This window comes from Perca flavescens, chromosome 14 (assembly GCF_004354835.1).
Source record: "Perca flavescens isolate YP-PL-M2 chromosome 14, PFLA_1.0, whole genome shotgun sequence".
Classification (NCBI taxonomy): domain Eukaryota; kingdom Metazoa; phylum Chordata; class Actinopteri; order Perciformes; family Percidae; genus Perca; species Perca flavescens.
In genome coordinates, this window is record NC_041344.1 from 4,414,936 (window position 1) to 4,415,819 (window position 884).

General features: G+C 51.1%; 1 protein-coding gene across 1 annotated transcript in view; it reads right to left on the reverse strand.

The window, feature by feature from the left end:
* Window positions 1–278: 278 nt before the first annotated feature.
* LOC114568524 (uncharacterized) overlaps window positions 279–884 on the reverse strand; it is an 11,277-nt gene continuing 10,671 nt past the window's right edge. The window contains exon 8 of the mRNA XM_028598139.1: window positions 279–764. Coding sequence (XP_028453940.1) covers window positions 294–764 — 471 coding nt within the window. The 3' untranslated portion in view covers window positions 279–293. The remainder of the gene's footprint in view (window positions 765–884) is intronic.

The window sequence follows — 884 nt, forward strand, 5'->3', positions numbered from 1 at the left end:
CTACTGCAGTGTTTACGTTACATACTCTGCCACATGTAGCTCAATGCTAACACAAGGGAAAGCTGTAATTTTGGCTGCCGATATTAATTTCTCCTACATTTCGGGTCACATTCCTGTTGGAACATGTCCGGTTGTGTAATATTTGGTTTAGAAGCCTTTACATGTGATTTTGGACGGTAGAAAGTGCTGCTTTTTGTTGGGTCTCTGTAAATTATAGAGTGTGGTCTAGACCTACTCTATCTGTAAAGTGTCCTGAGACAACTCCTGTTATAATTTGACACTATAAATACAATTTAATTGCTATATTCCATTACAATCCACAGCAAACTAAATTCTAACACCAGGGAAAGCTGTTCAGCAGTAATGCGGTCTATAAGAACTATCAGAATCAACATCTCCCTCCGCTCCTCCTCCTGGCTCTCCGAAGTCCTCGAAGGCCTCCAGAGAGGAGAGGCACCCTGGTGCACTCTGGGAGTCGTAGTCCAGGAAGAAAGCGGGGCTTCGCAGCTGAAGCGACTGGCTGGCGGCCGGGCTCGCCGGCGGCGGGGTGAGCGGGGCGGTGAGCAGAGCGAGCTGCAGCTGGTCGATGGTGCTGGTGTTAGAAGAGAAGGGCTGTGATTGGTCGGGGGGGAGCAGGATGGGGATGGGGATGGGGAGCCGGTCGCCACGGTTACGCTTCCCTGGGGAGCGGAGGGCGAATTGGCCTGAGAGTCATCGGCGGTGAGGGAGCGTCTCAGTTTGGCCCGAGCGTTTTGAAACCACACCTGAGACAGAGAGAGAGAGAGAGAGAGAGAGAGAGAGAGAGAGAGAGAGAGAGAGAGAGAGAGAGAGAGAGAGAGAGAGAGAGAGTGTGTGTGTGTGTGTGTGTGTGTAAGTGTGTAAGA